Here is a 14,512-nt window from a genome sequence, read left to right on the forward strand (position 1 = left end):
AAGGAAAAACTAAGGGAGTCTGCATGATTGTATTTCTATTATAGGTCTCGGTGGCAGTGGATGATGTGCTAAAAGAGGGTGACAAACCTGACACGAAGCCAGTGCAATTTGAAACCACCTCCAGTGATTCTTCAAGCCTTTCTGGCAGTAGCCCAGAGAGCACGCTGGTGAAGCAGGCTGGGAAGAGCGGGGCTGTGGCTGCCACCCCCTTGGATGTGGTGGATGGCATTCCTGGGGCAGCTCCCGCGCTGGCAGACGCTGCTCAGGCCACCAAGGTTGGGCGCTTCCAGGTGACCACGGCCACGGACCAAGTGGGGCGCTTCTCCGTGTCCAAGGCTCGGGATGAGGTCAGCTGTGCGGAGAAAGAGCCGGTGACTCTTCCTCTCTCTGTGGGCTTGGAACAAGTTGCTTCTTCAGCTGCAGCTCCGAAGAAAGAGTTGGAGTCCAGGCAGTCCCCACAAATGAATGGTCCATCCTCTGATCCGGAGGTCGCTTTCCTCAGTGGCATGGCTAAGGATTTGGATGATGGCTCAGGGAGCCCAGACTCTGTCCAGCACCTGGGATCAAAGATCAGCCTCCCTGTTCAGAGCCTCAGCAACTCCTTCAACTCCTCCTACATGAGCAGTGACAATGAGTCGGATATTGAAGATGAAGACTTGAAGTTGGAACTCCGTCGGTTGCGGGAGAAGTAAGGGTGGTTTTTCTTTGGGTGGTTGTAATGGTTGGATGGAAGTAAGGCTTCTCCTTTGGGTGGCTGTGTATGGAATAGATGTAACAGCATTAAAATGAATTTCACCTGTTCTTCCCTTACGCTTTGCTAAGTGTCAGGAGCCGTTGTCAGCATTTATGTGGGAAGCAAGGTTCTTTAGTGGGAAAGCAGTATAACTTATAACAAAAGAGCCCACTTGTTTGTTGGGCTGAATTTTCTACCCTGTGACCTTATTGTGTGTAGATTGCCAGCTGTACTATGGATAAGACTGTAGATCTAAGAAAGATTTGCATATCACTGGAGTTAGTGGGAAAAACCTAGTGTTGTTTGAAAATGACACACAAGTCTCTGCATTTCTGGCATTTCTAATGGTTCTTTTCCTGAAGAGACCTTGTTGGCTCAGAAGAAGAATTTAGAAGTGAAGCAATGTGACCTACTAATTTATTTATACTGAAAGTTGTACTATTTCTTAGAGTAGCTGGCAGTTTTAAATCCTGTGTATGCAACTGCTCTGAAACAAATTGTAAGGCAATACTAGTGTAGAAGTCTCCAAGGCCATATGTTTGAGAAAATGAGTAATCTAGCTATTCCTGTAGCATTTGAATGCTTTTTTTGTACTTCTGTTTATTCTGGTTTTGTGATTGCAGTGTTGGGAACATAGTTTTGGAATTCTAGCCAGGGCTAGAGCACACTGGAAAATGGCGAGTGTTCTGTGGTTATTATTTAGTGGAAAAGATTTATTTACTTCTTTCTTAAATATTTGAGAGTTTGACCAAAGAAGCAGCTCTGGCTCGACTGGAGGGGAGGAATTGTTTGCAGCTCTGTGTATACATAGAATTCCTGTAAATCCCACTGTTTTGTAACTTGTTAGGCACCTTAAAGAGATCCAGGAGCTGCAGAGCCGCCAGAAGCAGGAGATTGAGTCACTCTATGTGAAGCTGGGCAAGGCTCCACCTGCAGTCATTATTCCCCCAGCTGCACCCCTGTCAGGAAGGAGGAGACGACCGACGAAAGGAAAAGGCAGCAAGTCCAGTCGAAGCAGCTCCCAGGGACATAAAAGCCCTCAGCTATCAGGTGAGGCTTCCTTCAATATTGTTAGCAGATAAAACAGACCAAGTACCATCTCTCATTCTCATTCTATCTTTGTCTTTTCTTTTGAGGAAAGTGTGTGTGTGTCTGTGTAACAGTTCCTCCCTGAATTTCTTTCATAATTTTTGAAATTACTTTTGCTGTTTGGTAGTCTTGCTTGAGACTTTTTCAGTCCACTGAAAGAGCAGTTTTAAAGTTGTGGTTTGTGTTTTTTTTATGTCAGTCATTGGGCTCTGACTAGGAAGAAAAGTGTAAATTTACAGTATGGCAGAAAAGTTTGGTTTTTAAAGATAAACTGTGCTTGTTCCCTCCTGCAACTGATTTTGCAGAATGGGTCTGGTCTCTTTAGTCATCTGCAGAGAATTTTTTTCTAATTTAGTACCACTTAAGCATGATATTACTGGTGTCCTTACACTGCAGCAACTCCCAGTGGATGTGAGTTAATATAGTGGTGTTTTTTCATGGAATTGAAGATTTGTTGTACTTACAAACGGAGAACCAGTTTCAATTGTCAAGGCTTCCTTTCTTACTAAGACCATTTTTCTGATAAACAGAACTCAGGAACTAATTCTGTTTACTGATTGAGTGATGTGGGTGACGGATACTCTCTGGGTAATTGGAGATTCTCCAGTCCTGCAGCAGGAGCAGTGTTGGAGGGCCAGCAGTGCCAGCAGAAATATTTGATACTGCTTCTTGTGTATTCACTTTGGTAATTCCACGTCATGCTGAGATTTCTGTATCCACTCACCCTGCTCATTTCTGCTTTGCTGTGTGATAGAGAAGCTCTGTGAGCACATAAACCACAACAGAGTTGTCTTAAAACTGGGGATTTTTTCTCATCTCACTGCTTTCTCAGGAATTGGAGTAGTTCTCTCCCCCTGCCTCTCCTACTCTTGCCTGGATTGTCATGCTTGATCAGGTTCAGAAATATATGCAAACCAAAACTTTTTGCCTTCCTTCTTCCTCTAGGCAACCTGTCAGCTCAAAGTGCACCATCAGTCTTGCCCCCTCAGCAGACCCTTCATCCTCCTGGCAGTGTGCCAGAGACTGGGCAGAACCATTTGTTACAGCCCCTGAAACCTTCACCTTCCAGTGAAAATCTCTACTCTGCCTTCACCAGTGACGGTGCCCTCTCGGTACCGAGCCTCTCGGCGCCAGGCCAAGGTAAGACTCCAATTGCAATTGGTGTCATTAGCAGTGAAATTTAATTGTAGACTTTATGACACTTGATTTTTAATTCCTGGAGTAAAGTGGCTCTGGGGTCCCCAGCTTTTGTTGGAGGCTGATAAGGATGTTGTTGGCTAGTTTGTAGCTTCTCACTCAGGTCAAGTGTGAGGTGGTTGAAGGTCTGACAGCACAAGGGAGGGCAGTGGGGTGGTGGCAGCAGCCAATTCTGCTGACCTGGGAAAGGTGTTGGCTCAGAGACCAATGAGACTGGGGGGTTGGAAATCAGACCAAGGAAGGGGCAGGACAGGCTTGAAGTCAACAGATAACTGAAATGGTTGGAGTTTGCAAAGACTCAGAGTCATAGTCCTTTTAGACTTCCTAGCTGGTTTGGCTGTTGCTGTCAATGGAGTTTTTAACAGTAAAAGGTAAAAAAAGGCTCATGTTCTTTAATTGTGCGTTATCCTGGAAAGAAGAGTCAGTGTAGGAGCATGAAATGGTGGGAGTAGTAAATTGGTCATGTAGTCAGGTTTCTCAGGTAGTGGGTAGCTTGTTATTAGTATGTTATCAAATAATTTCTCAGGCACAGCTCTGATTTAGTCAGTAAAGGAGGGGTTTTTTTTCTTGTCGTTAGGGGATGATTCCTTTACTTATCTGAACTTAGCTGTTGTAGGTTTTTTTTCCTCTCTGCACATCTTTTTGAAAAGCTTTGCCATAGACAGTTTGAATACATCAATTCTAATGTGTGTTTTTGCTGAAACTGAAGAAGTGCATACAGAAAATGGAAACAGACTTTAAGGAAGAAGTTTTTATAGAGTTTTTTATTAGGAAATATTTCAGGCCTTTTGGAGCTACTTGAATCATCTCCCTGCATCCAGAGTTGTGCAGTACCATTTAAAAACTGGGTACTTTTGCCAGGATTTGGCTTTCCTATAGATTGCAAGTTTAGAGTTGGGTTATGTCCTGGAGAGGAGCAGTGCAGCCCTGGCCTCGTGTCTGGAGGTGCTGGAGGGAGTCTCTTCACTCCGTATATTGTCTCTGTACTCCTTGGTCTGCACTTTGAGACTTATTCTTGTGTGTCGTGATTGCATTTCATCCTTCCAACTTCAAGTTGCTAACATCTTGTAGTGGTGTTGTGTCTCCTCTCCTCTCCTTTCTCTGTTCTCCCTGTTCTTGTTTTCTCACAGGCTGTGCGAAGTTTAACTGTGCATCTGAGAGAGTGACCTTCAAGCCTGGTGGCAGGAGGACCCGATTTCTGAGTACGCCCTGCTTGGCTCTTTGTGTGTAACACCTTTACTCCTTCCTTGTCTGGTTTTTGTTTTGTCTTTTTGGTTTTTGTTTCTGCTGCTTGGATCTGTTTCATGCAGCCCATCTTCATCTGCCACCTTGTATTCCCTCCCATCCCATGGCTCAGCTCAGCTGCTCTTAGCACACCTTTGGAAGTTTGGGTTCTCATGTTTGGTGTTCTCTGCTGTTAAACTCACTATAGCAAGCACTGATTTTCTCTAAACCTTGAGAGGAAACTTTCAGGATAGGTCAGTGAAATGACACAAACTGGGGAGACTTAGCAAGGCCCATTGGTAATTTTGCTTCAGCAAAATTAAATGACGTGAGACTTGTAGGGGGGATAATCTTTGTAGTGGAAGATGGAGGAAGATTTGTTTTCCAGGTTATCCCTTAGCTGGACAGTTCAGCAGTGGTGGGGGGATTGTTGCCCTCCCTGGCAGTGTGCTTGCAGCACAAGTTGGATGTGTGTCCCCAAAGCTGGTGGCAGTGGAGAGCTTTGATGCCACCTGTAGGCAGCTTGCAGTGATGACTTGTGTTCATTACCAGATGGCTGGCTAAAGATCCAAGTGTTAGAGGGGTTTTAAAATAATTAGAGAATAAATCCAGGCAAAATCAAAAGAACCTTACCTACTAATGGGCTCAGGTTTAGAAGTTTTTCCTGTGAGTTGGAGATAAATTAAATGTAAAACAAGTAGCATTAAAAATGGGTAAATAGACATTTCTAGACATCCTGTCAGCCCTCACAAGCTAGCTTGCAGCTCTTTTCAGAATCCTCTCATTTGTACTTAGATTAGTCCAGACTTACAAGAGAGCCTCAAACTTCTGATGTGGCTGAAATAACAAAATGCTTGAGCCAAGGCTGCTGGTGTGATGCTTTTTATTTGGGAGTGCTGCAATATCTCCTATGCTGGACCCTTTAAATGTCCTACCTTTGTTTCCCACCCTCTGGAATGACTCGGTGTGAGGAAGTTTGGGGTGCTGTCAGGAGCCCCCTGGCTGCTGCACTGCATGGCAGTGCCACACATCTGCATCCTGTGTCTTGCTGTGCTTGGCAGGGCTGTGTGTGGGAGCTGGGCCTGCCCTTCTGCAGAGACAGCTGCAATGAACAGCCCCGTCCTCTGAGAAAGGAAAGGAGGGAAACCTCTTCCTGGCTGTTCAGTTTTGCACTAACCAACCCACTTCACTGGGTTTGGGATCTAAGCACTGAAATGATTTAATTTTTCAAATTTAGCAACTTTAAATGTTTTTGCTGTGTATATTAAAGTGCAAATGTGCACTGACATCTGCACTATCCAGATTTAACGTTCCTTTCTTGGAAGAAGTTAAATTCTTACCAAAGCTAACTTAAAATTCTTTTTTGGGGGAAGGGAACATGAAGAACAGCCAGTCTGTTTCTAGAATTGACATTGAACTGAATAAATGAGAGTATAATTTACTTCCAAGGCCTAGGCTTGCTGTAAATTGGCTCTCATCTGGCTATAAGAGTCCTTTGGCATGTGTGTCTCGTGCTTCTGGGACTGATGCTAAGGGAAGCAGATTCCTTTTGAAAAGGGTGTTGTAGCTGTCCTGTAAAAGCAGGTAGTACTTGGCATGGCTCAGCTTGGCCTGGCCCCTGGCTGGCTGCAGGCTGCTTGCTTCCTGGAGCCCTGTCCTTGAGGTGCTGTTGCTGCTGTGGAGAGTGACAGCTGGAGAAGATACTGGCTTGGAATCAGTGCTGTTGAGGAAACAGTGCAGTGATTGATGCTTTTAACTGTGCAGCTGGAGAAACAGAGTGGTACAGCTTGGCAGGGAATGCCTGAACTGTTTTCACACATCTGAGAAAAGAGGGTGACAAACTAAAAGCACTTGACCTATCAAATAAATCTGTTGCTGGTTGAAATTTGATAGTTCTAAAATGCTTCCTAGGTCCTGGCAAAAATTGAGTATGTCCTTGCTTTTCCTTCTGTGATAACAGCCACAGTTGTGACTGTTTGATAACAGTTGTGACCTCAGTGTCTCCTGCCATTCTTCACAATGGTTTGGGAATTAGGAAGAATAAATGTAGGAGGCTGGGCCTCTTCTCTTTGTGATTAAACTGTCACACGAGTCTTTGGGTTTGTCTGGATTGTCCCAGTAGTGACTGTTAAAGCCCTGCTGTGCTGTGTCCTCTGTTTCTCACCAAGCTTTTTGTAATGTTTCCTGATACTAAACATTTCTCACTGTTTCTCTTATCTTTAACAAATTACTCTCTCTTTGTGCTTCAGGGAAGATGGTGAAAAAAGTCTGTCCTTGCAACCAGCTCTGTAGTAATTATCTTATTTCTGTTATCTCCAATTCCTGATTGTAAATCTATTCATCAGCTTTTCCTGGTCACTGAAGCCTTATGTCCCTGACTCTGTCTCCAGCACAGCATCTGTCTGTCTGTGTTATGCCCTCTAATGTGTGCTCTGTCCTTAGAATATTGGCTAGGCTGGTGCTGCCTTTGCAGCCAGGTGGAGGCAGGCAGAGCCTCCCCTTCCCTGTGGAGCTCTGCTCTCACTGGTGACAGTGACATCAGGGTCAGTTGCTCATTGTAACCCGCTGGAGCTGTACTCAGAGCAGCTGCTTGGGTTGGGATTTGATGGGGCTTATCACCTCAGTGATGGATCCAATTGCAGACACCCCTCCAATGTTTTAAAAGCCTCAGAGAAAGCCATCAGAGATCTCCAGTGTGTCTCCCAAAGCAAGAGATGTTCAGAAAAGCCTGTGTGTGCACATGTCATATAAGACTGTTTTAAAGGTGTCATTTGACTGTGGTTTATGGGGAAAAAATCCAAGAGCAGAATGAAGGCATTATAGGTAGTGGGCTGGAGAGAGAGAGCCTGTTTCACTTGAGATGCCTCATGTCAGAGCAGAACTGGGGATGGCTGCTGTGACCGAGCAGGAATGTGGGGGTTGTTTCCATGAATGCCACAAGTTGAAGCACTTGCTTTTCAGCCTCTTCTGGATGGCACTTTCTGCAGGCACTGAGTGTCAGAGCTCAAATGTAAAATTCCTGACAAGTCAGTTGTAAATGAACCTTAGGTGAGAGCTCTGCTGGAGGCCATTGTGTCTTTGACTTGAGACTGGAGCTCTCTGACTAAGCCACTCTGGGAGGCAAAGCTCTGGCAGCCTTTGTCACCCTGAACCAATCTAGTTCTTTGGAAAACTCTTGAATTCCCCTAAGGGATCTTTCATCTCTTCAGCTGAAAGTGCTGTAGTCTATGCCTTGATTGACTTTCCCCCTTCTGTAAGCTGAGGAAACTCTGGTGTAGGTCCAGGATCCAGAGTACCTAGTGATTAAAGTGGAAATGTGAAATGGCACAAGTGGATTCTGGCCATCCTGAAGAGGATGAGAGCAAGTGTGTCAATTCCTGCATGCACCTCATGGTGGAGTGTGGTTATTACTGGTTTTGGCAGTGTTCCCCCTCCCACAAGTAACCTCTTCCTTGCTTTTGCCTCATTTGTATTTAACTTTACCTTTCACATCATTGTTCTTATCAAATGGTTGTATCCAGAGCCCTTCCCACACGGTGCATGCCTGAGGTTCTTGTTATTTCACAGCACTTTCCTTGCAGCACCCAGTGTGTCCCTGCTCCTCTCACTCCCTGCTCAGGGAACCTTTCTCCTCCCTTGCCCTGTGTTCTTGCATGTCTGCCCCCACTAACAACTCCTGTGGGCACCAGCCCAGGAGCCACTTCCATGCTTGAGCTGGAGCTGGTGGGATCAGTGTCCTTCCCTCCTCAGCACTACTAGAGGCAGTAACACTTTATTTGTCCTGCATAGTAAGTATGTCACCTTCCTAATCCACTCCTCAGTACGAAACATTCCTGCAGGGCTTTGGAACCAGTTCTTTCTTTGATACAGTGGTGGCAAGGAATGTGGCTGATGGCCAGGGAAAGTGGGACAGATGAAGGAACTGCCAGGCAAGAGACAGGGATTCTGTCATTGGGCCTTTGCAGTAGAGATGTGATGTTCATTGCTGGCATTTCTGTGATCCCCCTCAATGGCTTCCCTTCAGAAATGCCTGCCATCAACTCAGGTGTTCATGGATTTCCCAGGTGCAGTCTCCTCAGGGAGCAAGTAGAAATATTTGAGGAACTTGAGGAATAGGTGAGGGTGAGTGCAAGCAGTGCTGTCTTTAGCCCTGCTGATGCTGATTTTGTTGCTGGGTCTGCTGTAGTGATAAACTGGCACTTGCACAGCTGTGAATGAGGATACTTTGCAGTACTGCTGGGAATTTAGGATCCTAGGTGATACACCACTTCTTTGCTTTGTGTTATGAGCTCTGCCTTTTAAAAACCTAGATTGGAGTGTAGTTACTTCTTTATAAATGAGTGGCATAGGAAAGCTATGCAAAACAAACCTTCTAGGTTGGTTTTCCCCCCCCACAGGATAATGTTCAGCAAGCTTTCTAGCAGAACTGAAACCTGGCATTTATATGAAGGGGTTTTGTGTTCTTGCAGTGAAAAGAGAAACCTGTCAGCTTGTCTGAGGAATACCCTCACTTCAGCCTTCTTTAAGCTGTATTAGTTGTTTGGACCTCAAATGCTTATTCTTCTGACTTAGGAAATCTGAACATAATGGCAAAAAAATGCTTTTAGAGGCAAAAAGCAAACTTTAATGCAGTGCAGAACTTTCCTGCAGATCCTGGCTGTTTGGTGGATGAAGACAGTCCCATTTGGTTATCCTCAAGAACATAAGTATGGCAGCTGTGGGAAACAGCAGTTGCTGTTTGGCTTTTTTCTTTTTTTTTTTTTTTTTGTAAACTGGGTGAATTTTTCTCTTAATTTCACAAAGTGGAGATAATTTGCTACAGAGCAGCTGGTGATGCTGATTTTACTGCTCCTTATTCAGCATCCAGCATTGTCCTCCAAGATGGAACTGACCTGTACCAGTAGTGGTTGCTGCTGGTTAAAGGTGTAGGATGAGAGAGCGACGTGCCTGTACCATCACTCAGTGCTGAAATCTAATGTCCTTTTTCTCCTACAAACACCTGTAGGCTGCTGCCGCTCCCCTCTTAGGATGACCACTTGCAGCCCTTCTTGCAAAGTAAACCCATCTGTGAAACACTCTGAGAAAATGCCTGTAGGAGCCCTTGCAGTTCCCACTTCAGTGTGTCCTGGAATTGAAGCTCAGAATTAATTTGCATGGCATTTTAACTCCTGGTGTGCCATTTCCACAGCTGCTGAATGCACTAGAGGCAGGCCAGCGCCGAGCCCAGTGTGATGGCTGTGTTTGTGTTTGTAGGGACCAGCAGCACCAACACCGTGGGGGCTGCAGTGAACAGCCAGGCTCCCCAGAGCCAGCCCCCGGCCATCGCCTCCAGCCGCAAGGGCACCTTCACCGACGACCTGCACAAGCTGGTGGACAACTGGGCTCGCGACGCCATGAACCTCTCTGGCAAGAAAGTTGGCAAAGGGCACAGCAACTACGAGGTGAGCTGGGACCCTGAGGGGTGTGGTGGGGGTCCTTCTGTCTCCCTGGGGTTTCAAACATAGCTGGGACAGCAACAACAGCCCTATTCAGCAGCAACCAAACTGCCCTGACCTTGTGCCTATGCCTAGGGGCCCTATCCACGCTATTTGCGGCCACATGCGCTCTTACCCAAAACGACATCAAAAAAATCATTGCCTTCTCCCCTTCAAACCAATGAGGACTAATAATAGCCACTGCTGGCTGGCTCTTCTTGTGGAGGATGTACTGCCTGCTCTGGAAGGGAAGGGGAAATCTCAAGGGGAGGGTCATGACCTGCCCTGTGAATACCCATTGTAGACCAAGGGGTGGACTGATGGTTTTTAAAGTTCCACAGTTAAAGTTTTCTTGGTTGTTGGATTCCCTTTCAGGGCCCTGGAATGGCAAGGAAGTTCTCGGCACCAGGTCAGCTCTGTATCTCTATGACATCTTCCCTGGGTGCTACACCCATCCCTGCAGCATCAGCTACCTCTTTAGGTCCCTTCAGCAAGGCCATGTGCCCCCCGCAGCAGTACGGTTACCCGGCAGCGTCCTTCCCCCCGCCCTGGAGCGGGCCGGGGGCGCCGGCGCCGCCGCAGCTCGGCCAGTTCCAGCCCGTGGGGGCCGCGTCTTTGCAAAGCTTCAACATCAGCAACTTGCAAAAGTCTGTCAGCAACCCTCCAGGCTCCAACCTGCGGACCACTTAGCCGTGCCCAGAGACCCTGCTGGCTACACCTCGGGACAGGACATGGGGAGGGAGATGGGGCTCTGTATCACTACTAGTGCTGCAATGAACTGGTAGCTTGCCAGACTGGGAATGAATTTCTCTTTTCCAACCATTGCTGTCGACTCTCTGTAGCGGGAGTTTCCCCACACACTTGGAAGGGGGAGGAGGATGATCGGCATCCTTGTGATGGGACAGTGCTTTCCACCGAGGGGGGCTGCTCTCGTGTGCCACGAGGGCTGGGAGCAGAAGCCAGGGGGTCAGTCCATACAGTCTTGCTGTTAAATATTTCTGGTTGGAGGCTGAATCCACACGTGTGGAGGTGGGAGAGCTGAACCCTAGCATGAGGCTTTAGCATGCTTCTCGCCTCTTCCTGAAGAACCAAGATCCAGAAAAAGCTGTCCAAATTCCCCTCCTCTCCCTCTCCCCAGTCAATAGTATCTGGCTCTGAAATGATGGGGCACACGAATGGACTTGTGGTGCAGCCCGTGCTTGATAGGTCATTACTGCTTTAAGTAAGATATTAACAGCTTTGACTGCAGCATTAGAGCAATTTAAATTGTTAAAAAAAAATTTTAAAGTTCCCTGCGGACATGTACTTACCATCAGTTTTGATGTGGAAACACTGTGATTATATAAATGTTGTTGGACAACAGTAGTTTAAAAATGAGTGGAATATAGAGGGTTAAAAAAGTTAAAAAGAAAAAATGGGAAAAAAAGCTAGCTATATCCTTATACTTATTGGAGACACTTTAACTTTTTCCTTTGTATTTTCATTGTATTAGATAAATAAATGTGAATGTAAAATTGTATAAATTAATGTACTTGAATACTTGTCTGTTCTCCCAGTATGCTTGCTGGATATTTTAGTGCCTTGGACTTCTCTTGCTTCTGCAGTTTAGCGTCGTCTTCCCAGCAGAGCCCAGGCGGGCAGAGGGCCAGGCGAGGGCAGGATGTGTGTGCCCAGCGCCCGGGACGTGTGAGCAGGAGCGCGCGAGGAAGGGAGGTCACCGAGGCCGCGGGGCCGAGCAGTTCTGTGTGGGGGAACGCTGATCCAGGTGGGCAGAGCTGAAGGTGAGGGGTGACAGGGGCCAGGTGGGCTGGGACGGAGGGATGCAGGTGAGGCTACAACGAGACTTAACCAATATTGGCTCTGGAGGCAGGAGGGCTGGGTCAGGAGCGGAGAGAGGATGGGGAGAACGTGTATCTTTGGGAAAGGCCCAACTTAAGATGCAGTTTGACTCCAGCTGTGAAGTGGAAAAGGTGTTTGGTCAGGATGTGACTTGAGGGAGAGGTGCCATTGCTCGTTGGCTTGGGCTTGTCTGCTGGGATTGCTTTTCTTACCTTTTTTTTTGGTAAAATTCATTTAAGCCAGGAACATACTGTCCTGGTGCAACGTCCATTGCCGGCAATGGATGTACTTGAAGCAGCCGGCATCAAGAAGTTTCCTCTGTCTGTCTTGGAGGATTTACAATTTTGTTCACTTAACAAATTTCAAGCTGGTACCAGGACTGTCACTGTCTGTCACTTGTCACCTCTTAGTACCTGTACTGTATCTTCTGCTTTGGTCATTCTCCCTTTTTGCATTTAAGAAATACTGGTTTCCTCTTCAAAGTCAAAATAATACCAGCCAGTATTTATGTAGTGCTGCGAGAAGCTGTGATGGATGAGGGTGTGGCTTCCTGGTGCTTGGCAGGATGTCACCGGTGTCCTGGAGGCTGCTGCATCACAGGGCTGTTACTTGTCCACGTTTGTTTTAATCTCTGTTCCCTGCTGGGGCCTTAGTGGGGAGTTTTGGTGTCTGCAGCTGTTCTCATGCTGTTGTTTTCACAAAGAAACGTGCGGGATGCTTTCGGTCCCTGTCCCCTGTTCAGCAGCAGGGTGGGCACAGGCTGAGGGGGACAGGGCAGGCTCCGGGGGAGCAGGAGAGCAGCGGCCCCGGGGCTGAGGCCAGGTGGGAACCCCTGAGAGGATGGATGCAGGGGGAGGCTCCTGAGCACACCCAGGGAAGCAGGACCGGGACAGAGCTGAGGCAGCAATGAGACAAGGGCAACACTCACTCGTGGCAGAGGAACTGGTCAGCTGGATGCAGCACATGGTTATTTAAATTTGATCTAATAAGTTTGAGGTCGTTTTTTCACTTAATGTTATGCAAGAATTGGTTTTATTTACCATTGATTTTTTTTCTCCCTCCCTCTCCTCCTGTGGATGAATAACTGAAGTCTAGAGGAATAAACTAATGCTACTGAACTGTTAAATTATTTTGTTTAATATTACACTTTGAGTATCTTTTTCCACATAAAATCTGTTTCTGAATTACAAGCGTTTTCTTTACATTATTTAACAATGTACACTGTAAAAAAATAAAAATAAAAAAAATAAAATTAATTGAAACTTTGGGCTTCCCTGGCCGTAGTTAGTTGTGTTTTGCACTGAAACCTTCTCCTATGACTGTGCCCCGTGCTGCAGTTTGTTACCTCTGTAGAATATTGAATGAAGCCATTCAAATAAACCAAACCTGCTTTGGTTGAGCTGTGGGTGTCCTTGTGGAACATCAGGTTCCAGCCCCTCTGTCCTGGTCCTGCAGTGATGGAACTGTTACCCAATTTACCAGTTTGTCACAGGAAATACAAGAAACCCAATTTAATGAGAATTTTAACTGCTCAAAAGCAGTGACCAGCCTTTGGCCTTGAACAGGATACTCCGAAACAAGGTACTGCAAAGAGTAATTCCTAAATGGATCTTGGTGAGTGGCCTGAGGGGGGAGAAGGGATCAGCTGTCACTGCTTTCGTGGCTGAGACTGTCACCAAGTTGCCAATGCACACAGCTGTGGCACACAGCACCTGGTGGCTGTCCCCGTGGAAGCAGAGGTTGAGGGAGGGCGTGCCAGGGTGGGTCCTGGGCTTGCTTTTGGCACTGAGGGATGAGCACGGTGTCCTGAGGGCCCTTCCCGGCTCTTGTGCTGTCCCGTGCCTGCTCCTTGGGGCTCCCATCCTGCAGGGCCGGGAGAAGGAACCGCAATAACAGCACCTCACAGCTCCTCCTCAGAGAAGGACTGACTGACGAAACTCTGGGAGGGGCTGAGAGTATAACAGGCAGAACACCCAGAACATCCATTTTGCAGGAGGGCACGTGGCTGCTGGTCACGGAAACTCTCAGCGCTGTAATTTTTCCTTTTTCAGTAATTTGTTGTGTTTTTGTTAAGGTTTAATAAATCTTTGAAATTTTAAAAGTGAGCGTCATTTCTCGCAAGGAGGAATTTGGAATTTCTAAACACTAATTGCTGCTGCATTTCTTTCCATTTTAAGAACGGCTTCTGTTATGAGTCATGCTGCGCAAGGCTCGAGGAGCAAAAAAAGCTCCCAGTGTAAGTTTTCCTGCCCTTTTCAAAGGGACCAATCCCAGGAGACTCATTGCAGGGACTGTCAGAGGAGGGACAGCCTTATCTGCTCTGTTTCCAGAGCCAAGGAAGCTGAGGCCGTTACATTTCTGTTACAGACTTTTGAATTTTTTTCCTTGTAAAAGTTTGGAACAGTTTTGAATTCGGTAATTTGGAAGGCTGCACGCTCCCTTCCTAGCAGGTATATGGTTTCAACAGCGAGGGCATGACTCAAACATGTGGAATGTGCTGCTTCCCTGAGCTGTCCTGAAGGCAGCACATCTGAACTGGCCAGAAACAAGGAGGGTGAAATGTGGAACTGTTTTCTAGATGTAATCTATAACCGTTAGTTACAGCTTGTCCTGTCTTTCCACACTGAAGTCAATTCCTGTCCTTTGTCCTGTTCAGGAGGTAAGAGGATAGTAAAGGATCTTTTAAGGGAAAAGGACTGATTAAGTGATGAAGGCAGAGTAGGGGGAAGAGGAATAAATGCTGAATATTCCAAATGTCTTTACAGTTAGAGCAGTGAGGCAAACCATGGGAGTAAGGTCCTGTTTGAAGCCTGAAATTGATTCCAGGGTTGGATTAATCCCAGAGTCTGTGTAAATTTTCCTGGTTCAGTCCTGTGGCATCATTGTGCTTGCCTCCAGCACTGCAGCACCAGGCTGCCCCCATGGACACCTGGGGACGGTGGCACGGCAGGAGCAG

General features: G+C 46.7%; 1 protein-coding gene across 5 annotated transcripts in view; it reads left to right on the top strand.

Moving 5' to 3' along the window:
* WNK1 (WNK lysine deficient protein kinase 1) overlaps positions 1-12,839 on the top strand; it is a 98,172-nt gene extending 85,333 nt beyond the window's left edge. For all 5 annotated transcript variants that reach the window (XM_059472807.1, XM_059472803.1, XM_059472804.1 and 2 more), the window contains 5 exons: positions 45-688; positions 1,581-1,783; positions 2,768-2,962; positions 9,497-9,684; positions 10,093-12,839. In XM_059472807.1, the coding sequence (XP_059328790.1) occupies positions 45-688; positions 1,581-1,783; positions 2,768-2,962; positions 9,497-9,684; positions 10,093-10,407 (1,545 nt within the window). In that variant the 3' untranslated portion in view covers positions 10,408-12,839. The remainder of the gene's footprint in view (positions 1-44; positions 689-1,580; positions 1,784-2,767; positions 2,963-9,496; positions 9,685-10,092) is intronic.
* Positions 12,840-14,512: the final 1,673 nt, after the last annotated feature.

Source organism: Ammospiza nelsoni, chromosome 5 (genome assembly GCF_027579445.1).
Source record: "Ammospiza nelsoni isolate bAmmNel1 chromosome 5, bAmmNel1.pri, whole genome shotgun sequence".
Taxonomy (NCBI): domain Eukaryota; kingdom Metazoa; phylum Chordata; class Aves; order Passeriformes; family Passerellidae; genus Ammospiza; species Ammospiza nelsoni.